Source organism: Vulpes vulpes, chromosome 6 (genome assembly GCF_048418805.1).
Source record: "Vulpes vulpes isolate BD-2025 chromosome 6, VulVul3, whole genome shotgun sequence".
Classification (NCBI taxonomy): domain Eukaryota; kingdom Metazoa; phylum Chordata; class Mammalia; order Carnivora; family Canidae; genus Vulpes; species Vulpes vulpes.
In genome coordinates, this window is record NC_132785.1 from 64,770,602 (window position 1) to 64,792,810 (window position 22,209).

Here is a 22,209-nt window from a genome sequence, read left to right on the forward strand (position 1 = left end):
AAGGAAAGGTCATGAAAACTAGGTAATGTCTCAAATAGAAGCTGAGACGTGGCCCTCAAAAGGGTGGGTGGTCCATTGGAAGAAAGAGTTCTGAATTGAGTTGTGGGAAGACAGCTCTGGTCTCACCTCTGGTGGCATTTTGCTGTGTGACCTTGAGCAAGGCATAACTTCTCTGGACATCAATTTTCTCATCTGTGAGAAAGTAGATGAGCATTCTGATCTCCAACACCACTGCGTGTACTTTGAAGGCAGAAACTGTCTGATGCACGGTCAGTTTCAGCATATAGTAGGCTCTCAAATTACTGAGTGAGTGAACACAACTCTCTGGGAGTTGGGACTGGATTTCTAGCTCTAGTGGGAGCTTCTAACAGGGGCACAAAGCTGGCTTTTTTCTCCTTCATTTTGTTGTACATTAGTGAAAGAAAAAAAAAGTATTTTGTGTATTATTTTCTCTGAATTTCCTACCGATCTTGTGTAACACTTAAAATGTTCTGGGTATGCTTGCACGAGTTTTACAAATATTAACTCCTTTTAAAAAATATTTTACTTATTCATGAGAGACACAGAGAGAGGCAGAGACAGGCTCCATGCAGGGAGCCTGATGTGGGACTTGATCCCGGGACTCCAGGATCACACCCTGAGCCCAAGGCAGGCGCTAAACCGCTGAGCCACTCAGGGATCCTCACAAATATTAACTCCTGTAAATATTTTATAGATATCCTATAAGTGAGAAATTTGAGGGAGAGAGGGGATAGGACTCTTGCCCAGGGTCATATAGGTAATGATTGAGGAGCTGGAATTAGAACATCAGCTGTCTGTGCTAGAGCCCACTCTCTTATCCATTTGGTTATATAAGCTTAAAACGTTTAGTGATAATAGTTGACATTAGAGTACTGTAATGAGGAATGTTAGAGTAGAAATGGAATCTCTACATTTACACAATAGTTTAACTGTAAAAATCACAGGTAACTAAGTTGGAAATAAACAGTGAGACCCATACTATCTTGTCATACAAGTCATTCCTGTTTGCATTTTTACTCCAATATTAACCTTAGCAATGCTAATTAGCCAAGAATCATTTTTAAAGTGATACATTTTTTTTGAAGATTTTATTTATTTATTAATGACAGACAGAGAGAGAGGCAGAGACACAGGCAGAGGGAGAAACAGGCTCCCTGCAGGGAGCCTGATGGGAAACTGGATCCCAGGACCCCGGGATCCTGACCAGAGCCAAAGGCAGATGCTCAACCACTGAGCCACCCAGGCATCCCTGAGTTTTATTTTCTGATTTTATGCATACATATATAATTCAGGACATATTCTTTTCCTATTTTAGGGTGTAAAATAATGTTACACTAATTTATGTTATAGTCAAGCATTTTAAAACTGTCTTCCTTGCTCTTGTAAAATATATCATTGAGGGGTGCCAGGTCAAGCTCCCTGTTCAGTAAGGAGTCTGCTTCTCCCTCTGTCCCTCCCCTGCTCATGCTCTCTCTCCTTCTATTTCTCTCTCAAATAAATAAATAAATAAATAAATAAATAAATAAATAAATAAATAAAATCTTTAGATATGTATATCTATATCATTGAAAGAACAGATAAGGTTCAAAGTGGGCCTATGGTCTGAGATGTCCTGATAAAAACATTTATGCTTTATCTATAGTTTCACTGTTATTCCTGGGCTCTGTGGTGTTGGTCTGAGAAGATCCTTGAGGTATGCAGCTTTGGACCAGGTATAATTTGTGTTGGTCTAGTAGCTCTGTTCTGGCTGCTCAGACTGACATTTTTTTTAAAAAAAGATATTTATTTATTCATGAGAGAGACAGAGTCAGAGACACAGGCAGAGGGAGAAGCAGGCTTCCCACAAGCCCGAAGTGGGACTCAATCCAGAGACTCCAGGATCACACCCTGAGCTGAAGGCAGACACTCAACCACTGAGCCACCCAGGTGCCCCTCAGACTGATATTGAACCTTTATTCCAAATCAATTTTTGTTTCTTTTTCTTTTTTTCCCTCTTCACAGTTGAGTCTTTGGTTCTTTAACAGCCACTACAGTTATCTTCAAACATCAGAGTGGGCCTGCTCAAATAACTGACCAAGGGTGTTGAATGATTTGTTCAGTCAACATTTACTGAGTGTCTATTAGGCCTGAAGAACATAACAGTGAATATAATTCCGTTCTTGCTCTCACAGGGTTTATAAATAAATGGGAGGGCAGACAGAAACATTTGGATCCTGAAACCTAAAAGTGTTTTTATTTCAAGTAAGTGTCTTAGAAGAAATCAGGATTGCAAATGAAGGACTGGACTGGATTATTCTCTAAAGAAGGCAGCCTTGCTGGTGGCAGCTGGAATGATCAGCCCAAGAGCAAAGAAAGGAGGGTGATTGAAAGGATACAGTCATAAAGATGTAAAATCTGCTGTGCATTCAGAATGGAGGGGATAACTGAGTTTGGACTTGATTCTTTTTTCTTTTTTAATTTTATTTTATTTACTCATGAGAGATACAGAGCAAGAGAGAGGCAGAGACACAGGCAGAGGAGGAAGCAGGCTCCATGCTGGGAGCCCAACGTGGGACTCGATCCCGGGTCTCCAGGATGACGCCCTGGGCTGCGGCGCTAAACCGCTACGACATTGGGGCTGCCCTAAGTTTGGACTTGAAAATGGAGTTGTAACAACATAGATTACCCGAAGCAGAAGAGATAATCTTACAGCAATGCACTTAAAGACAAACTTTAAAGTCAGACAAAATTAAGTAACAGTTTCTAAGTATATGATTTCAGCCAAATTACTTACCATCTCCAAGCCTCACTCTCTTCATCTATAGAATGAGAATAAAGCATAGGGATTGGTGTGAGGATAACTATCATACATGTAACGAAAGCACATAGCACCTAATAAGTCATCAAAATGTATTTGTTGTTACTATTATTGTTACAGAAACCTTTCTTCTCCTGTGACTGTAGGGCCAGGTCGGAATATCAAGGCTTGAAGTAGAGGTAGAAGTAAAGGGAACCAGCAGGAAAGGAAAAGTGGGTTGCCGCTTTCTAGCCTTTGGCTGGAGATCCCTTCAAATGGAGCCGAAGGACGTGCCAGAGCCAGAGCCAGTGGGGCCCAGTCAGAATGCCTGAGAGAACATTCCTGAGGATCACCTGTAGACAGACTGCTTAATATTCTGCGAACTGCCCTGTATAAATATACTGCCTTGTATAAGTAATAAGTATACATATATATGTGTGTGTCTATACATATAATTATATATATAATTATATATATATAATATATATATACATATATATATATGTAATCTGAAAGAGTAAACATCAACCTTGTCATTACCAACTTCCATGAAGGGAGGTGGAATTGGGCAAGAGGTGGAAGCGGGGGGGGGGGGGGGGGGGGATTAAGGACTCATATTTTCCCCCTTATACCTTTATGTTGTTTGAACTTGTCATAATGAGAATTCATGTGTTGAGTAAAAAGAATTAGAATGAAAACCAATCTGATTACAAAACAAAAAGAAAAAGAAAGAAAGAAAGAAAGAAAGAAAGAGAAAGAAAGAAAGAAAAAGAAAGAAAGAAAGAAAGGTAAAGAAAAGTTACCTGCAGAAACTACTTGGCGATCCAAGTCTTGATGCCTGGCTAAAGCTTCAGCCCATGAAGAGACTACTAGTTTAGAGGTCCTGGAGAAAAGAGGAAGTGAAATGTTCAGTGTCCATGTCGTGTCTGCCAGTCCCACAAGGCAAGGAAGGCACCTGGTCAGCAGTTCCCATTCTAGTGGGAACTGCTCCCCTAATCCAGGCATCCGCTCCAGGGCAGGAAAAATTCAACAAGTGCAAGGAACATCAGAGACCTTCTGGGAAATGGTGAATTTACTCCGAGGTTTCCTGAGGCCTAGCCGGCTTCTCTGGGCAGCCTTCAGTCTCAGGAGCCCAGACTGGCCCTCGGTATCCTCCCAGCCCTACTCCTCTTGGCCTCCAGCGGGCCTCTCTCTTCCGGAGTTGTGGCCCTTCCCAAGCTTGCTTCCCAGCCCCGCCCCTCTCTCTCTGGACGCATCTCTGGGCCCCATCATCACCCGGCGCCGGGCCCTCCCTCCCGCCCCCCCCTTTCTCCTCCCTTCTTCCTTCCCTCCCTTCCTCCCTCTCTCCCTCCCTCCCAGCTCCTGCACCAGGAAACGGCCGGGATCCTGGCAGCGGCCTGACCCGTGAGATCCCTAACCTGGCAGGCAGGCGGGGTTGGAGACTTGCTGAGGGTGGGGGTGAAGGAGGAGCTGGGCTGTTGGACTGCACTGGGGGGGAGCTGGGAGTAGAGATGGTGAAGGCAGGAAGCCCTTGGCCCTGGGTTTCCCGGGAGGACAGTCATTAAACATGGATTCGGCCACACAGCTGGTAGAATGTTGGGGGCAGGGGCCGGTCCAGGGAGCTGCAACCCCAGCCTTCTTAGTCCAGACTCTGATCGCCGGCCTTCCCCACCTAGCTCTGCTCTCCCCCTCCCCTTCCCAGGGCTCCACGCTGGCCAGGAGGATGAAAGGCCCCAGCTGGGGGCTCCTTGCCACCAGCGCTGGGTCCTAAGAGCTGCCATCCAGGCTAGGTGAGTGTCCCCTTTCTTTTCTGTCCCAGGCAGCCCTTTGCTTCTTCCACCTTTCCCTTCAGCCCCTGTCTCCTCCCCCATCGTGTGCCTCTGCCAGCATCTTCACATCTTCCCTCTGGGGAACTACTAGGCCCCTTCCTTTAGCCAAAAAGGTGTGTACTGTGAAAAGGGGGGTGGTTTGCAGGGGTGTTGCAGAGCTGGTATTCTCCTATTGTGGAAAAAAATCTAAAGTATTTTAAAAATAAAATTTACTTGTTTTGCATTTAATGTGGCATATTACGAATTTAATGGCCAGCCCCTCATGCCCTGACCGCTCACCTTGACTTAACTCTTGTGTTCTTGCCCCTCCCTGCCCAGTGGTCTCTGAGCATTTCCTCCCACCTCTCTCCCTGTCTCACTGGGTTGGCCAAGCCTGAAGTACCCCTTCTGGCTCTCTGACCATATATTCATGCCAGTCTTTCATCCTTGACTCTTACAGCCGCCCGGATGGCGACCCCAGCCTCAGCCCCAGACACACGGGCTCTAGTGGCAGACTTTGTAGGCTATAAGCTGAGGCAGAAGGGTTATGTTTGTGGAGCTGGCCCTGGAGAGGGCCCAGCAGCTGATCCACTGCACCAAGCCATGCGGGCAGCTGGAGATGAGTTTGAGACCCGCTTCCGGCGCACCTTCTCTGATTTGGCAGCCCAGCTGCATGTGACCCCAGGCTCAGCCCAGCAACGCTTCACCCAGGTCTCTGACGAACTCTTCCAAGGGGGCCCCAACTGGGGCCGTCTTGTGGCCTTCTTTGTCTTTGGAGCTGCACTGTGTGCTGAGAGTGTCAACAAAGAGATGGAGCCACTTGTGGGACAAGTGCAAGAGTGGATGGTGGCCTACCTGGAGACACGGCTGGCCGACTGGATCCACAGCAGTGGGGGCTGGGTAAGAAGCTTCTCAATTGCTGCTCTGCACACCCCTCCGAAAAGCTTGTCTCCAGAGGGAAGATGGGGGCTCTGGCTGGAGGCTAGGGGCGGAGTCGCCCTATTTGGGTGGAATCAGATGCCTTCACTATGGGTATCTCGCTAGACTCTGCACTCCAGGGCTGCCATGCAGTCATCACTGGATGGGTTCATGGTCCAAAGCAGAGGACAGACTACACAGTGCCTGCAGGGAAATGGCATCCAGCTGTCAGGAACTTTTTACACCAGAGTACGGTGACATGGGCGGTGGTGGGGGTGGGGTGTCAGGGATGGGGTGGTAGTTAGGAAAGCCTTGGCAAAGGATGTCAGTTCAGAGCACAATTTTTGGCCAAGGAGAGGCTGGGATTCACTTAAGGTAGGGAGGGCAAATGAGCCAGGCGCTCATGGGGGATGATGGGGCCTTGCAGCCAGTAGAGCTTTGGCTGGCCAGGAGCTGGGTATGGGGTAGTGCTTGCAGTGGATGGAACTGGAACTCTTCCTCTCCTCTTTCCTCCACTCTTTCCTCTCCTGATCTCCCTTTCTCCTTCTTTCTCTCCTACTTCCCTTCTCTCCCACAGGCGGAGTTCACAGCTCTATACGGGGACGGGGCCCTGGAGGAGGCGCGGCGTCTGCGGGAGGGGAACTGGGCCTCAGTGAGGACAGTGCTGACGGGGGCCGTGGCACTGGGGGCCCTGGTCACCGTAGGGGCCTTTTTTGCTAGCAAGTGAGCAAGTCCAGGGCCAGGCGGGGCTAGGTGTGGCTGGGGGACAGGAGAGCAAGAACAGAACAGGAGAAATGCCCTTGGAAGAAGTGGGGTGAATGGATGGGCACAGAATGGGGATCGGAAAGGGCAGGGTACTGTGTGAAGGAGCTGTGTGTGCCAGGCAGGCAGTTGGAAGGATGAGCTGGGAGACATTAGGGAATGTATTTGGAAAGTCGGGGGGGGGGGGGGGGGGGAGATAAAGTCATTCCAAGGTCAGGAGGAGCTGGGAGAGATCATGTCTATAGGTGTAGGCACACAAAACTATACCTAGAACTTAGCTTGTAGCCCTGAGGAAGGTCGACTTGCAGGAGGGGTTGTGTCTCCATTGGATGAGTGAGAGTGGGGAGGGGTGGGGAACAGAGGGCACATTCCTTTGAAATGGAAGCTTGAGGTTCTCTGGTGATAGAGATGGCTGTGATGGTGGGCTGCTTGGACATGCGTGTGCATGTGTACGCATGCTTGTGTGCATGCCGGGCTGCTTGTCTAACCTGTTGGTGGCTGTACTTGAGAAGAGCTCCCTGTTGGAGTGGCAGGAACAAGGGGCAGTTCTCTGCCCCTCCCTCCCACCCCCCCACCCATTGTCCTGATGCCTCAAGGCTGTGGGAGAAACACTGTATCCAGCAGAGGGCTTTGGGCACTTTCTGGCAGAAAGTCATCAGCAGGTTTGAGGGAGAAGAGAAGTTCTGTAGCTTGCCCTGTTGCTTTGCCATCCCCATTCCCTGTACATCACATACTTGCTGCTGCCTCCTGGACTCTGACTGAAAACAGGAGAACAGGCTGCCAAGCCTGCAGGGGGTGGGTGGGGGTGGGGTTGGAGGGTCTGGACCTACCTGCCACCCTCCTTTCCCACTGGGGCACACTGGTGCCTCAGGTGTTCCCTGTCTCTGGGACTGTACCCAAGCTTAACTCTAAATTGGGACTCTAATTTTCCTTTGGAGTGTTTGGGACTTTAATTTTCCTTTGGAGTGTGTGGAGGTAAATGTTGATCTAGAGTATGGTCTGGGTCCTGCACTGTGTCTCAGTGAGACTGCTGATGCCTTGAGAGGAACATTCCAGCTCTGAACCCTATGGGTGTGAGGGTGACCTGTAGTCCGTGACTGGCCTATTCCATGTAGTGGGCTTTGGTGCTGCTTTACCAAGGGCCAGGTGTATGGGTTCTAGAGTACCTACGACCTAGAAGCATTTCTTTCTTTGAAGCCACACTGTTTGCATGGGTATTACTTGTCTGTACCTCAGTCTGAGGACACTAACTTTAGAGCTCACAGTCCTCTAGAATGGACTCAGATTATAGCTTTTTCTTTTGAGAAATTATTTCACTCCAGATGTATGTCCTGAGCCAGACCTCACTGCTGCACTTCCCAAGGTGCTAAAATTGCTGCTCTCCAATGCTGACTTCAGACACAGTGCTCTAGAACCCTGCCCTTGATCCTGAGCACTGATCAGCTTAGCTAGACCATGGTTGACTCTTCTTGGAGATTTTCATTTGGTCCCAGAATGTGGCAACATAGTTGTACTCGCAAGAATGTGGGACCAAAATTGGCCTCAGGTGTTTAGCCCAGACTTCTGCTTTTGAGAGAGGGCTGCACTTTTTAAACGGTATTTATAGGGGAAGTGGTAGACTGCATGCACCACTTGGTCTGTTGTGAGTATGCTGATACCAGAAACTCAGAGCTGGTCTGTGGCAGGCAGTTGGGGTGGGGGTGGGGGGTCTCTGACTTGCTCAGGACAAACTAGACCAGTGGTTTTCAGACTGCTTGGCAGAACCCTGAAGTTTTGTAGGAGTTGCCTCAGGAGTCCTTGGGGAGATGAAGAGGGGGTGCTAAGCAGGCTGGGCTACGTGTCCTCAAACAGAATAGCTCCCCTGGTGGCTGTCTTACATATCGGGGTTCAGGGTAGATTTAATTTACATTAAGGGGTTTGCTGCTGAAAAAAAAGTTGGAAAACCACTGACTAGACCATCAGCTCCAAATTGGAGCCCACTCTCCCCCAAGTTTGGGGCAGACTCTTCACCTTCCCTTCTACCACAGGACCCCTGACCCTGCTAGCTTTCCTGGGGGCCTTTAGCAAACTAGAGCAGCAGGGACCATGGTCAGGTAACTGAAATGCCCTGTGCTGAGGCCTTCACACCTGGGTGGAAGGAGACATTGTTTTCTGAAAGGGTAAAGGGCTTGGATTCCCAGAAGCATAGCTTACTTGGGGTCATAGTGGGCAGTTTTGATCTGTCCTGTCCTTTATAGCTTGAGGGGCAATGGAAACCCCAGAGACTCTTCTGTCAGGGAAAACTAGAGACTCTCTTCTAGAGCCATATAGTTCCTTGGGATTAGCTCTTGGCCAGGAAGGCTGAGTATGGCTCCCAACTTTTAAATCTATTTCATTAAAAAAAAAAAAAAAAAAGGGAAATAAATCTAAATGCCATTTTTTCAGAGATTAAAGAGGTGGAGAGGGCATTTCTTGCTTTCCAGAGCCCAAAGGGACAAATAGGGACTTTGCTTAGGCCAAGGAAGGAGAAGTAGGGCAACTAGGTCCTGCAATTATTAATCCCACTCCCCATTTATCCTAGGGTATATACTATTTTACTTTTTTAAATCATAAAATGGCGGGAGAACAGATTTGGTTAGTTTAGAAGAAAAGAAAAAGCTCTATAAATATAAATATATATTCCTGTATTTTTATTTAATAATTTATAAATATCAAGTTCATTTGACTTTTATTTTTGTGTAATATGTAATGGTCGTATTAAAAAAAAAAAATAAAGCCCAGAAGTTTAATGAGAAGGACTGAGCAGGGTTTGTGACTTTTACACTCTGTAGCCTGGTGTCAGGACATTTCTTGATCTAATCATCTCTTCATGACCTTGTTAAAGTGCAAGAATTAGAGTAACAGGGATTTCGGAAAGTGTTGAAATAAAAAAAAGAAAAGAAAATCAAAGTTGTTCCCCCCATCTCCCAACCCCTGCCAAATGCCCAAAGCCAAGAGCTCCATCTGTGCCAAACCAAATCTTAAGAGGTGTGTGTATACAGTACTTTGGAGTGGCCACAAACAAACAAACAAACAACCAAAACAAAGAAAATCTTACCCCAAATCTTTTTGTGATGTTAATCAAGTCCCCAGTTGTGGTTCAGCCTCCAGTGATGATGAGCATTTCTTCCCAGTATCCTGCTGCTTACTTCTTGCAAAAATGGAGCCCCTGCTTCCTTTCCTGGCACCTTGAGATACTTGATTTCAGCCATTTTAATGCAAACAGCTGAAGTGGATGGAATCTACAGGAATTCATATTCAGCCCATCCTTCTGTCCTAATTGAGAACATCAGAATCCTGTCTGACAGGAAGAGCGATACGAATTTCAAATTATAAGCAGGAATTTCTAGTCTTTCTATAATCCGGTGCAATTAAATTACATTTGGGTATATATGTGTTAGATTGTAGTTAGAGATATACTGCTCAGAGGAGAGTTTCCATCCTCTCTATAGGAAATCAACAGGGCAAGCCATATGAAAATCTGAGAGTGGTTTGGTGAACATGGCATTAAGGAAAGGAGAATTAGATGCTCTTAATAGTTAATATTGTCAGGCTATGAGAGCATTTATCTCCACTCCAGTGTGATTGATTTAATGATCAGTTGATTTGTATTTGACTAATTCCTTCCAAAAAGCATTTGCAACATCTTGCTATAGGAGAAATATGGATTTTTAAAGTAGAGGTAAAGAAAAAAAATAAAATAAAAAATAAAGTAGAAGTAAAGGATAAATTGAAATATTAAAATAAGATGACAGCAAAAGGAAAATTAATGTACAGAAAAGCATTCTATAAGCAGTATTTCCGAATACTGAAGCTAAGCTATGAATTCGGCCTTGAGCTTTCCAATTTCTAAGGCAAATTGGAAAACAGAACAAGATTCACTTTCCTCTTGGGATTTAGAAAAGTCTGTCGGTTCCTTAAGATGGGCAAAGCCACAAAAGTGGCTCTTCTGGGGTGATATAGAGGCTATCACCCTCTGTAACATCTGACAGTAAATATGATGTTGAGTTTTGCACCAATAAACACCAAATGGGAATTCAGTAGATCCTAAGCTTGTTCTATCAGGCTCATCACAATTTAGCCCAAATATACCCTATGGTGGTTTATTATAGGGCTAAATTGCAGACCATCTAAATGGATAGATGGATTTTTTAATCTTTTAGACATTTCTCCATGAATGTCATTTCTCCATATGGTACTTTCGATAAAATTTGGGCAACATTTAGTTACAGTTTCTAGCAAATGGATGGGTTGTAGACATTCTGTGTTTTTACTTAAGAGCAGATTCTTTGAAAACTTTAAAATGTTCCTTAAATGTGGATATAGGTGTGACATAAACTATATGAGAGAGAGAGAGAAAGAGAGAGAGAGAGAGAGGCAGAGACACAGGCGGAGGGAGAAGCAGGTTCCCTGCAGGGGAGCCCAGTACGGGACTCCATCCCGAGACTCAGAGATCATGACCTGAGCCAAAGGCAGACGCTCTACCACTGGGCCACTCAAGCACCCCAAATTAACAATATTTTAAAAATCAACTAGAAAACGTAATATAATGGAAAGCTATGTAGTTTTTTTTTACTGATTCAATCATTGATTCATGCAGCAAATATTCAAGCATCTTCTATGTACTAAGCACAGTTCTAGGCACTGAGTGCACAGGCACAAATTTCTGCCCTCATATTACATATTACTTACATTCTACTAAGGGAAACAAACAAAAACTAAATAAATTCATTTTACAATATTCATTAACATAACATTTCATGTTTCAAGGTGATAAATGCTATGAAGAAAAATAATTCATTGGCATGGAATTGGGAAAGTGTTTAAGTATAGATTTCAATGTTAAATAGAATAGTCAGGGAAGCCCTCATTTCTAAGATGACTTTTTTGAGTAAAGTCATGGAAAATGAAATTGGAAAAATATTTTTATTGATATGGAAAGACACTTCTAACTTGGTAAAGAAGGAAGTAGAAAATAATATATACAGTATGATCCCAGTTTGCCAAAATAAATATATAAATGTGTGTGTGTGTGTGTGCATGTGTGCCTCTATATGTATATATGTTTTGAAAATTTCAGGAAGGGGATATGCCAAAATATCACTAGTGATTATCTCTGGGTGTTGGATTTTACTGGTGATTTTATTTTGTTCTTTTTACTATCCGTATTTTCTGATCTTTTCATAAGGAACACATATATATGATACAGTATATTAAAACAAGTTTTCCAGGTACAACATTTTTTAAAAGTTAACCAAGCAGAATAGGAAATAAGCAGCCCATGGAGATTCTTTCTCATTTAAATGGACACCTCACTTCCCTGCAAGGACAGACTTAGGGAGTTAAGATAGGCGAGCCTAGACTTCGCATTAGAGAATAATTGGAGTTGGGGCACCTGGGTGGCTCAGTTGGTTGGACATCCAACTCTTGATCTCAGCTCAAGTCTCCATCTTAGGGTTGTGAGTTCAAGCCCTGTGTTGGGGCTCAGCCTGAAAAGAAAACAACAAAGAAAATAATTGGAGTCTGTTCCATGTAGAGGTAAGTAAATGATCAAGGCTTCAAGGTTTTATGTCAGCACTAACAAATCATATCAGCACAGCAAATCATATATGTAGTTTCAATTTTCTGGTAGCCTCATTAAAAAAGCAAAAAGGTACAGGTATAAAACTAATTTTAATAATATTTTACTTAGCCCAGTATATAAAAATTATTATAATTGCAACCTATAATTAATATAAGTTATTAATTTGTTTTATAGTCTCTTTTTCCTATTGTCTTTGAAATTTGGTGTATATTTGACATTTTCAGTATATCTCAAGTCAGACTACTCACATTCCAAGTGCTCAAGGCATGTGTGAGTAGTGGGTATCATATTAAACAATGTAGTTTTAGATTATAGAGAATTATTATAACAGGCAAAAAAGAAAAAAAAAAGCAAGAGTTAAAAATAGGGATGAAACTACCACAAAGCCATGTGTTTATATAGTTTAGTGAGACAGCTTTTCCCTTTTGGACAGAACTGGAGATGCCCTCATCCATTTTTTACTGATTTAATTCTCCTTAAATCCACTAGCCACTTCTATTGACACATTTTTCCTTCTAGGGCACAGCATCACTGAGTTTTATTTTTCCCAAAACTCCATAGCCTCTATGGAAAGGTTATTACTGAAGGAAAATTATACTCATAATGGGTAAATTTCACATCATTACGTATGAATTTCTTACAAATTCATTCTTAGAAACTTATCTCTTTGATGTTCTCGATGCATCGACAATGGGTAAGATTTTAAATTATTATGGAAGATCATTCATTCAGTTAGCATTTATTGAGCACACAGTGATGGGTAATGGGAATACAAATATAATTAAGATGATGTCCCTGCCTTTTACAGTTTACACTCTAATAGGGAAGTATCTCACTTTACAAGTCATTCAAATATCTTTTTAAATGTGTCTGAAAAAGTAATCATTCTTACTAGAGTAAGTTTGGAAGTTGGAGGGTTTTTAAGATTTTAAATAAAAATAACATGATAAAAAAATAACGATATTGTGGGGAAAATCGTTCATATAACACAGAAAATGATAAATCAATTATAATCCTACTACTCAGAAAGTACCACTGTTAACATTTTGGCATATTTCTTTCCCATCTTTTATTTGTGCTTATATTTTATGATCATACTGTATATACAATTTCTTATACTACAGTTCTGCTTACCATTATATTGCACAGTTTTTCCTTGTCATTAAAAGTGTTTTGAAGGCAAAATGACTATATAAAATTAAATCTATATGTGTATAATAATTCTCCTGAATGTGCCTATTTGGACATTCAAGTTGCTTACCTTTTTTCACTTTGATGAAGGTCTTTATTCCTAAATGTGCAGATGATAAATAAAATCACCAGGTCAAGAATCTCAAATGTTAAAAAATTAGAGAAAAAAAAAAGGGGGGGGACACTTGGGTGGCTCGGTGGTTGAGCATCTGCCTTTGGCTCAGGGCGTGATCCTGGAATCCGGGGATCAGGTCCCACATCGGGCTCCCTGCAGGGAGCCTGCTTCTCCCTCTGCCTGTATCTTTACCTCTCTGTGTGTGTCTCTCATGAATAAATAAATTTTAAAAATAAAAAAATAAAAAATAAAAAGAATCTCAACAGTTTTAAAGCTTTAGGTACATATTACCAAAGAAAAGATAGAACTGGTTCTTGCTCCCTTTTTTCCCCAAAGTCCAAGTTATTAAAAAAAAAAAAATCATAATCGTGCTTTATATACACTTTTACATTCTACTTCTTTGACCTAACAAAAATTATTTTTGGATTTTATTACATGTTTTGTGTAACCCTTTTAATAGGTGCATAATAATCTTTGGATATAATTACAGCTTGCCTAAACATATGTCTATTGTTGAAATTTAGTCTTTTTCCAATTTCAATATCATACATAATATAATCTTTGTGTATTAAGGCAGACTTTATGGTAATTTTGATCTAAGCTTTGAAAGCTAGCTCTGAATTCCCTGCTAACTTTTTTTCTCCCCTGCTCACTTTTAATTATTAGTTCCATGACTTGGGCAAGTTACTTCACTCTTTCTTCGTCCCCCCAAAAGGCTATAGTTTTGGAAATATTTGCTTTATAGAGTTGTGAGAATTCAATGAGATAATATAATAAGGAGTCCAGGATTGTGCCTGTTACAAAATCAAGTGCTCAACAAAATTAGGATTCGAAAGTCCTTATAAAAAAATCGCATTTCCCTTGATCAGCTTGATTAGTTAATTTATCAAGATTTTGTTTATTTATTTGAGAGACAGCACATGCCAAAGAGTAGGGTGGGGCACTGGGAGAGGGAGAAGCAGGGTCTCCGCTGAGTGTAGATCCTCCATCCCAGGACTATAGGACCATGAGCACTAAAGGCCACGCTCAATCTACTAAGCCACCCAGGCGCCCTCAGCTTGATTAGTTTAAATCAAGCACCAATAAAACATGAAAATCTTGATTAGGTTAAGATTAGTAGAAAACCTTTTTTTTTCAGTGACTCACAGTCTTTTAGAACTTGTCTTCCGTGCTCAAGTTAGTTCTCCCAGACCACTGGAGCTGAGATGGCTGCTGAAGTAATTTTCAGTGAAATTTTAAGCGACTGTGACTCTGCTTTGAATTCCCCTGTTCCTGAGGTAAGGATTTGTGAGGAAAAGTGAGGGTGAGGGGAAGAGTGGGGGTATCCTGAGACGCTTTTGACTTTTTGGTTTGCTAACAGGGATCTCCTCTTGTCCAAATCTCCTCACCCCAGACACACACATCCTGTTGGGGTTGTCTGATTAATTTGATTGGGCTCATTTGAATCTGGCTGTCAAACCCTAGCTGCGTCTGGCTACAAATAACCCTCTTGCAAACTTTGCACCTTTGTTTCTTCTTTTTAAATAAATGTGTAGTATCACTACTACATATGGCAACCCTGCTTTCCAGGGTGATGTCTCATTGGTTATCTCAGAGTGGAAACTTGTGGTGGGAACCTGCCTGGAGGAATTCCTCTGTGGTCTGAAGGAAGGTTTGGGGGCTGGGAAAGAGTTGATGAGGGTGGCACCCAGATTCCCGGTCAATGCAAACATTTATTGACACTTAATATGTGCCAAGCATATTGCCCCACAGTGGAGCTGCAAATATAAATAGGATCCAGCCTCTCCTCTCCAAATTCTCAGGATGCAGGACAAAATGATTATGTGCACAGTGGAGGTAGTAGGCCTGCTAGTCATGGGAAAGGAGAGGAGGCTAGCGTAAGGTTTTGCACGAGCGGTGATGCTTAGGTTTGCAATGGTCTGGTTGAAGAGGGACTTCATGTACAGAGGCACAGAGCTGGGTGCAGGTATACCCCCTGGAAAATAACATTTGTGACGTAGGCTGGTCCTGAGGTCTCTAAGGCCACGGTACAGTTTTACTTTTACCTGGCCAGCAAAGGGGAGCCAGCTCACTGTGGTAGCGGTGAGGACTGTTAAGAGTGACACTGGAAGCTGAGAGATCTACTAGGGGGCTTAGCAAACAGCCCAAGAAACAAACTGAAACTGAGGCATGAGCAGCGGGCTTGGAAAGTATGCCTGCACAAGGAAGACAGATCAGACAGGACTGGTAGCTCTGGAGTGAAGATTCCTTCCTGCTTTCTGGTTTGGGAGACCTGATGGGTGTTGGTACCTTTTGGTACCTGGATGGGGAAAGCAAGCATCTTACTGGAGAGCTCCATTCAGAACCTCCATTTCCAGCAACATCCCATCCACTGGTAGTTTCCTGGTTAGCAAACCAGTTTACAGAAACCGCTTCAACGTTTCCAGCCACTGCTTTCTAACATCTCTCCAGCCGGCAACCAGTAGCGTCAAGATGGCGGCCCCCCGCCAAGGACTAGTCATGTGACCTCGGCTTTCCATGGCTGGAAGCCTTGCCGTCCGTTGCGGGGCAAGGTTCACCTGTCACGAAACGGATGTTAGCTCTTCGAATCTCACGAGCCAATCGGCATCCGAGAGGGCTATTGCTGCGAGGCGATCGGAAGATTGGCCTTTTCTCCTCGCCCTAGCCAGCGGCCAATCACCGAGCGTCATATACTCGCGGATCCGCCTGGAGGTGGGGGTGGGGGGAAGCAGGAATGTCGTCACAGCGTGGCGGTATTGTTACCTAAGGGCTTGAGAGGAGGTGGGGCGTGTGTTGATTGACAGGCCAGTTCCCCTACCGGGATTTGAGGATTTGGCGCAATATCCCGCCTTAGGGGTGGGGTCTTATTTGATTGCCAAGCAATATCCCCCAATGGAGTCCTAGCTCGTAATGACGGGCAGGTTGCTAGACTAATGAATCCTCGGCGTGCCCGGCGCTGTTCTCCAATCGCCGGGCGGCGGGCCCCAGTCTGAGCGGCGATGGCGGCGGCGGCGGCGGCGGCAGCAGCAGCGGGGGCTGCGGGCGGTCGGGGCTCCGGGCCGGGGCGGCGGCGCCATCTTGTGCCCGGGGCCGGTGGGGAGGCCGGGGAGGGGGCCCCGGGGGGCGCAGGGGACTACGGGAACGGCCTGGAGTCTGAGGAACTGGAGCCTGAGGAGCTGCTGCTGGAGCCCGAGCCGGAGCCCGAGCCCGAAGAGGAGCCGCCCCGGCCCCGCGCCCCCCCGGGAGCTCCGGGCCCTGGGCCTGGCTCGGGAGCCCCCGGCAGCCAGGAGGAGGAGGAGGAGCCGGGACTGGTCGAGGGTGACCCGGGGGACGGCGCCATTGAGGACCCGGTGAGGGAAGGAGGGCGAGCGAGCAGGCCTGGCCGTGTCACGGGAGGCCCAGAGCTCGGGCGAGCGGGAGGCAGGCGGGGGGTGGGGTGGGCGGGGAATAACGTGGCTGGGGCAGGGCCGGGCGCGGATACTCGACGTCCAGAAGGGGCCCAGCCGGGTTGATTCGGGCGTTATGGGTGCCTAGTGTTGTTCTAGAGAAGGTAGCTTGCTTTTCTTTTCATCGCGACCCGCGCGTGGGGCGAGGGAAATGGCCGAGCATGGCTGGGGCCGCGCTTGGACGGAGAGCAGGGCACAGCCCCTGCGTTGGTTCCTCTTAAGCTCTTCTCCATACCCTTTCCACTCATTACAGGAGCTGGAAGCGATCAAAGCTCGAGTCAGGGAGATGGAGGAAGAAGCTGAGAAGTTAAAGGAGCTACAGAACGAGGTAGAGAAACAGATGAATATGAGTCCACCTCCAGGCAATGGTGAGTAACCGGCGGTTGCACGCGGAGCCCGGGTCCTCGGAAGGGTTCTGCGAGCACGGGTTGTGTGGGATTAGATGCTCGGGACCTTGGGGCTGCTTGTATGAGCAATTACTGGGCAGGTGCTGGGGTCATAGTCCATTGTGTGTTTTTTTGACCTTAGTGAGGCAAGAATCTCTATTTTGATGATGGTAATTTTGTGCCTTTCTTTGTCCTTTTTACAAATGTGTTCTTCTTTGTTCTTTAGTCTACCTCTACTCTTTGTGGACGTTGCCAACTGGCATTTGACCTTCAAGTCTCATAGTTCTTCCTTTAGTTGGAGACCCTTTAGTTAGGAGTCCTAAGAGAAGCTACTCGACTGCAGAGGGCTTTCTCTTTAACCTAGAACTGTTGAGTTTGGGTTCCCTTGATTTTGTTCACTTTAAAAATGATTTGAGTCAAAGCTGTTCAGTAGGGTCTTGATTTGGGGGCAGGAGAGAAATTCCTGTACTGTTTTCTCTGATTTTTTTTTTTAAGGATATGTTAATCTGTTGTTTGATTAGTCAGATGTTCAGCCAAGCATCTATTGTGTGCTAGACAGTATTCTTGGTAAGGGGTACAGCAGGGAACAGAACAGACCAAAATCTTTGCCTTCCCTGTAGTGGTGGTGGTGGTAGTGATGCATATATTGGTCAAGTAGAAAACCAGTTTCCTGCCACCCCCCTCCCTTTCTTTTTTCTTCAAAGCTGGCCCAGTGATCATGTCCATTGAAGAGAAGATGGAGGCTGATGCCCGTTCCATTTATGTTGGCAATGTATGTATTGGGGCCCTGATTGGGGTTGTGGGCAAGCTCTTGTTTGGGGAGTTGGTTAATAGGAGTCTTAAGGAATATTTCAAGGATGGGGGGGGTATGGGGTAAGGTAGGTTGGGGGGGTATTGAGAGGGTTTGGAGGAGGTAAAAGGAAATGGAGATCAGCAGAGGCTCTGGGGTTAGGAAGAGAAGATGAACTTCTTAGAGAACGAGAGTTGATGTGATTTGGAGAGGATAGGCAGGGTACCTGTGAAACATAACCTTCTCTACCCTCACAGGTGGACTATGGTGCAACAGCAGAAGAGTTGGAAGCACACTTTCATGGCTGTGGTTCAGTCAACCGTGTTACCATACTCTGTGACAAATTTAGTGGCCATCCTAAAGGGTAAGTAGAGAAGTAAAATGAGGTTGTTTTAATCACATCTTAGAAATAGATAAATTATGTTTTGTATTGAGCAGTGTTAACTTGTTAAAATAAGCAGTGTTCATCTTACGGTTAGGGCGTTAGTGTCACATATACATATCGGGTTGCACGTAAATGCCTTCAGAGACCAAACATAAAGATGAAGGTTAGCATGAGTGGGATTATGAACTAGAAGAAGGAGGGACAGCATTTGCTTAGCAATCCAGGCTGTTTGTATACTATTTTATAATTTTCTTAAGAGTAGGTGGAAATTTAGATTGAAGTATTCCATTTAAAAAAATTTTGACCAGGGCAGCCTGGTGGCTCAGCGGTTTATTTTTATTTTTATTTTTTTTTAAATTTTTATTTATTCATGATAGTCATAGAGAGAGAGAGAGAGAGGCAGAGACATAGGCAGAGGGAGAAGCAGGCTCCATGCACCAGAAGCCCGACGTGGGATTCGATCCCGGGTCTCCAGAATCGCGCCCTGGGCCAAAGGCAGGCCCCAAACCGCTGCGCCACCCAGGGATCCCTTTTTTTTTATATATATATAAATTTTTATTTAGTCTGGTGGCTCAGCGGTTTAGCACCGCCTTCAGCCCATGGCCTGATCCTGGAGACCTGGGATCAAGTCCCACCTCAGGCTGCCTGCATGGAGCCACCTTCTCCCTCTGCCTGTGTCTTTGCCTCCCCGCCCCCCCCCCCCCCCCGTGTCTCTCATGAATAAATAAATAAATAAATAAAAATCTTTTTTGAAAAAATTGACCAATAAATAAATATGTGGCCCTGTTGTTATTCAGGCATACCTGCAAGTTGGATTTGATATGTAAGCTGCTGTAACTTCAGATGAATGAAATGACAATTATTCTTTTCAGTTTTGCATATATAGAGTTCTCAGACAAAGAGTCAGTGAGGACTTCCTTGGCCTTAGATGAGTCACTATTTAGAGGAAGACAAATCAAGGTAAGCCCTGTACTCATTGCTGTTCTGGTTCTGTGCAAACTCTCCAGGCTTATTTTAAGACTTTCTGTTGTATATCCCTCACTCTCAGGTGATCCCAAAACGAACCAACAGACCAGGCATCAGCACAACAGACCGGGGTTTCCCACGAGCCCGATACCGTGCCCGGACTACCAACTACAACAGCTCCCGCTCTCGATTCTACAGTGGTTTTAACAGCAGGCCCCGGGGTCGCGTCTACAGGTCAGGATAGATGGGCTGCTCCTCTCCCCCGCCTCCCATGAGCCCTGTATGTTTCCTTCTTTCCTGATCTGAGGAGCCTCCCTCACGTTACCCTCCCCTTGGTCTCCAGGGACTTGGTCTCCTGCCTGTGCAGGGTGAGGAAGGTAGTTGCAGGCCAGGCCAGGAGGCCAGTCTCATCATCGTTTTCTGGAGCAGGAATTGGTGATAAGGGCTGGATCTCTCTACTCTTGTTCTGAGAGATGCTTCTTTCCCCCAGCCTTTTTTTTTCCTTGAGAGTTGGTGGCAATGAAGGCATTTACACAGCAGGCCAGAAAGAATGGCCTTAGTAGTGAAGGCATTGCTTGGACATTTGCTATTTTTCCCAGAGTTAAGGAGGGGTTGAAGATTGAACCTCCCTTGGAAGAATACCAGAGGCTGGTTGATCTTCCTCAACAGCCATGTGGGAGGATACTGAAATATTTACTCTTTAACTGAGCCACTGTTTTGCAAGGTTAACTTTTTCTCTGGGCCTAGTGTGGTGCCCATGTTGTTGCTTTACTATCATTTCTCCGCCTTTGAATAAACAGGATAGGCATATAGACCTTGACTTTTTATAAGATATACTTATCTGCTCCCAGGAATTAGGGAGGATCTGATGGTGAAGGCCTGGGGTTTAAGAGCTGTGGAAAACTGAAACTGGAAAGATAATGAGTCCATTTTCTTGCCCCTATATCTCAGATGTAGTTTTTTGCCTCTGGCAAAGTATTCTGTTAAATTATCCCCTCCTGTTTGCCAGGTGTGTCACCATTGTGGGGTCACTTTTAGGATACTTGGAAACTTCTCCCCCCCCCCCCCCCCCCACCTCCCACCCCCATTCCCTGCACTGTCACTGGGGCAAGGGCCCACGGGGAGGGGCTTGTGCTAAACTCTTAAGTGATCATGTTAACACCTAACTCTCCTTCTTTCTTCCAGGGGCCGGGCTAGAGCGACATCATGGTATTCCCCTTACTAAAAAAAGTGTGTATTAGGAGGAGAGAGAGGAAAAAAAGAGGAAAGAAGGAAAAAAAAAAAAGAATTAAAAAAAAAAAAAAGAAAAACAGAAGATGACCTTGATGGAAAAAAAAATATTTTTTAAAAAAAAGATATACTGTGGAAGGGGGGAGAATCCCATAACTAACTGCTGAGGAGGGACCTGCTTTGGGAAGTAGGGGAAGGCCCAGGGAGCGGGGCAGGGGGCTGCTCATTCACTCTGGGGATTCGCCATGGACACGTCTCAACTGCGCAAGCTGCTCCCCTTGTTTCCCTGTCCCACTTCACCCCTTTGGGGGCTGCTCGAGGGTAGGTGGGCATGGGTGGTAGGAGGGGTTTTTTTACCCAGGGCTCTGGAAGGACACCAAACTGTTCTGCTTGTTACCTTCCCTCCATCTTCTCCCTAACTTTCGCAGTCCCCTCCACCTGCTCCTGTCCTGCCAGGTCTGCCACCCACCCCACCCCTCTTTTCCGGCTCCCTGCCCCTCCAGATTGCCTGGTGATCTATTTTGTTTCCTTTTGTGTTTCTTTTTCTGTTTTGAGTGTCTTTCTTTGCAGGTTTCTGTAGCCGGAAGATCTCCGTTCCGCTCCCAGCGGCTCCAGTGTAAATTCCCCTACCCCCTGGGGAAATGCACTACCTTGTTTTGGGGGGTTTTGGGGCGTTTTTTTTTTTGTTTTTGTTTTTCAGTTTTTTTGTTTTGTTTTGTTTTCCTTTGCCTTTTTTTCCCTTTTATTTGGAGGGAATGGGAGGAAGTGGGAACAGGGCGGTGGGAGGTGGATTTTGTTTATTTTTTTAGCTCATTTCCAGGGGGTGGGATTTTTTTTTAATATGTGTCATGAATAAAGTTGTTTTTGAAAATAAAAATTGTTTGGCCTTTGGGTGTAAGAATTATTTATCTATTTTCCTATTTTCTTTTAGATCCCAGATGGCTGTTAATACTCTTTGTGGAAGTGCTGGTGTTGTGGAGGGGAAGTTCTCACTTAACGAATTAGAGTGGGGGTTAAAATTACAACAGGAACGTTGTGTATTTAGTTAGGGACGATGAGTTTTCTCGGTAGTATGTAGCCTGGTATTTGAAAGGTCTATTGAATGAGTCTGGGAATGTAAAAGAATGGCTGGATTAAGAGTAATCAGTGTGCATACCTGATTAATGTGCAAATGAATTATCCACACCAGCAGCACTGGAGTCTTTGGGGTCTGGGTAGCTTTTCTTGTCTTTACCTCAAAGTGAGCTCAAAAAAATGAGGGAAAAAGGCAGTAGTTTGCTAATAAAGATTGTTGCAAAGCTTATGCTATCTTCTGTAGCCACACTGACCACTTAATATATGTTCAGCGAATTCATTTTGAATCATACCATTAATTAGGACTTAACTGGTTTTCACTGATTTATATCCTTAAGTTTCGTACTTAGTCTCATTAATAACTGAATTACTCCATTTTGTATTCTTAAGTCAGATTGGTCTTAAAACTTTTGGGTGCTACATCGCCCCCTAACTGTTCCAGTCTTCCCCTGCTACAGGATTTCTAAATATCTAAACCTTTATATGTTCTATTGAACCATTTACTTCTGTTCATAGGGTGTTTTGTGATTGCCTCTGACCTACATACTCTTCAGTAATCTTAGGTTAAAGAAATGAGTTACCTATATATCCATGAAGCCTTAACCCACCTCTCTCTGGCTTTGTATTCTGAATTCTCAGGCCAGCATCACATTAGCATTTCGCTCCTCTATTATATTGCCTCCGTTGCATCATTTAAGCATTCAGAGGTCTGTCTGTTCTCTAACGATTCAACTAGAAT

General features: G+C 44.9%; 1 protein-coding gene across 5 annotated transcripts; it reads left to right on the top strand.

The window, feature by feature from the left end:
* Positions 1 to 3,999: 3,999 nt before the first annotated feature.
* LOC112926513 (bcl-2-like protein 2) lies at positions 4,000 to 21,300 on the top strand. Of its 5 annotated transcripts, XM_072761209.1 has the most exons (10): positions 4,066 to 4,201; positions 4,500 to 4,587; positions 5,066 to 5,505; positions 14,375 to 14,470; positions 16,893 to 17,007; positions 17,730 to 17,797; positions 18,073 to 18,179; positions 19,073 to 19,160; positions 19,249 to 19,400; positions 20,352 to 20,476. In XM_072761209.1, exons 3-10 carry the CDS (start codon positions 5,074 to 5,076, stop codon positions 20,389 to 20,391), a joined length of 1,098 nt encoding a protein of 365 aa, XP_072617310.1. In that variant the 5' UTR covers positions 4,066 to 4,201; positions 4,500 to 4,587; positions 5,066 to 5,073; the 3' UTR covers positions 20,392 to 20,476. The 5 variants fall into 5 exon arrangements, with proteins under 5 accessions (XP_072617309.1, XP_025863322.1, XP_072617310.1 ...); XM_072761207.1 differs by lacking the exons at positions 4,066 to 4,201; positions 4,500 to 4,587; positions 5,066 to 5,505; positions 14,375 to 14,470 and adding an exon at positions 15,848 to 16,543 and having other exon boundaries at positions 20,352 to 21,300; XM_026007538.2 differs by lacking the exons at positions 4,066 to 4,201; positions 4,500 to 4,587; positions 5,066 to 5,505; positions 14,375 to 14,470 and adding an exon at positions 16,657 to 16,743 and having other exon boundaries at positions 20,352 to 21,300.
* The last annotated feature ends 909 nt before the right edge of the window (positions 21,301 to 22,209 follow it).

Excerpts from the sequence above, each read along its gene's own strand:
- LOC112926513 (XM_072761209.1), top strand. The coding sequence starts at position 5,074 with ATGGCGACCCCAGCCTCAGCCCCAGACACACGGGCTCTAGTGGCAGAC. Across the intron at positions 17,008-17,729 it reads GAGTCCACCTCCAGGCAATG|CTGGCCCAGTGATCATGTCC; the intron begins GTGAGTAACCGG and ends TTTTCTTCAAAG. Across the intron at positions 18,180-19,072 it reads TTTAGTGGCCATCCTAAAGG|TTTTGCATATATAGAGTTCT; the intron begins GTAAGTAGAGAA and ends TATTCTTTTCAG.